General features: G+C 36.4%; 1 protein-coding gene across 1 annotated transcript in view; it reads left to right on the top strand.

Moving 5' to 3' along the window:
- Window positions 1-1,674, top strand: part of LOC110457498 (beta-hexosaminidase subunit beta-like) — an 18,785-nt gene that overhangs the window by 14,137 nt on the left and 2,974 nt on the right. The window contains exons 14-15 of the mRNA XM_021508807.1: window positions 369-476; window positions 1,469-1,646. Coding sequence (XP_021364482.1) covers window positions 369-476; window positions 1,469-1,646 — 286 coding nt within the window. The remainder of the gene's footprint in view (window positions 1-368; window positions 477-1,468; window positions 1,647-1,674) is intronic.

Raw genomic sequence — 1,674 nt, 5'->3', positions numbered from 1 at the left:
GGGGGATTCAAGGGACATTGAAGAAACCAATGATAGTGTGTAGCTGTATCCCCCGGCATGTGTATCGAAAGAGACGACTAATGTGAGCTCCGTGCATGTTTTCTTTCCTGTCTTCTACTAAAAAGACATTGGATACACCAAAATTGCTGCTGACCCCATGTTCGTTTCTTATCTTTCATGTTTCCTTTTCTTATTAGTTTTTCCGGCGGTGTCTTTATTTTTTGATACATACGTTTGTGCAAAGATGGTGAACTATGTGTTGCTCGTTATACTTTGCCTTGTTTTGCTTTATGTATAATCCCATAAAATATTTTAAACACGGAAGTCATAATCAAACAATAGATGCATTGACCTTTTTATATTATCAGGCCTCGCGGTTCTGCAGCAGCAGAGCGACTTTGGAGCAGACGAGAGGATACCTTGGATTTGTTTGACGCCGCCAGACGATTAGCAGAGCAGAGGTGTCGCATGTTAAGGTAAAATATGGCTACTGTATGCTCAGATCTATAACGTATGTTCAAGTTGTCGTATGATTGGATAAAATGCTAGCGTCGAATGCTGAGGTAAATTTCAAGTGTTGTAAGCTAAGGAAACAAAAACTGGTACATGTATAACATCTCGAAGTAAAAAGTATATCTCGCATCCTCTGGTAAATTGTAAGTGTCGTTTGCTGTGTTATCTCGTATGCGCCCAGGTTATCTATCAAATTTATAAGTTATCAATACGAAATCAATAAATCAATCAATTAATATGCAAACAATCAATCAATCAATTAATATGCAAACAAGCAATCAATCAGTCAATCATATCCTAAGCAGCCTTTATCGTATACATCGATATATAAACAATATATTAAAAGAAATTAGAATCATATCTAATTTACAAATTGTCTTTCAGAGCACTTAAACACACAAACTATGGAAATTGGGCTTTGGTCGTTTTAATTTTCAATAACCTAAATGTAAATATGATGATATATGGACAATAGTTACGTTTTTCGAAGATTTACCATTAATTCATTGACAATGCATCCCTATTATTCTCAATATCACCACTTAAGATGCAGTGTCATTTATTTGTTGGCATACTGTTTATATTATCAAATGTTAAAGGTGTACACTCTGTTGGTAGATGTTTTAGTCCCCGTGGTTTGCCATAACCTTGATGGTCAATTATCTCTGTTGAGTAGTGGCATGGTTAAGAATATACACACTTTAGGGATGATGTTATTGGAAATCAGTACTCCTCTTCATTTTACAATTCATGCGTTAAGGGATGTTTTACAGTTATTTAGACAATCCAGATTTAATCTGTTTGGTCCCTCGCATCACCAATGAGTCCTAGAAGGACGAATCAGCTGTAAAATGCAGTGTAATTTATTTTTCGGCAAATTGTATTGTTTACCAAATTTTTAAGGTGCACTTACCTGTGTGTGTAACATGTACGTATATCTTGTTATACATTTTAGGAGAGGCCTTGATCCCGGGTTTGCCAACGGACCTGAATTTTGTCTGAGGAAGAATGTCAGCAGACGCAAATCACATTCCCGAAACCATGTGACAGATCTGTCAGCCAATCACAACTCTGTGTTCCAATACCCAATCATCGACAAGAAACAGACAGTACCATGTGAATCAGACAAAGAGGTAAATCTCTGAAGACTATAGAAAGAAA

This window comes from Mizuhopecten yessoensis, unplaced genomic scaffold, assembly GCF_002113885.1.
Source record: "Mizuhopecten yessoensis strain PY_sf001 unplaced genomic scaffold, ASM211388v2 scaffold9157, whole genome shotgun sequence".
Lineage (NCBI taxonomy): Eukaryota > Metazoa > Mollusca > Bivalvia > Pectinida > Pectinidae > Mizuhopecten > Mizuhopecten yessoensis.
This window is presented reverse-complemented; position numbering and strand designations above follow the sequence as displayed.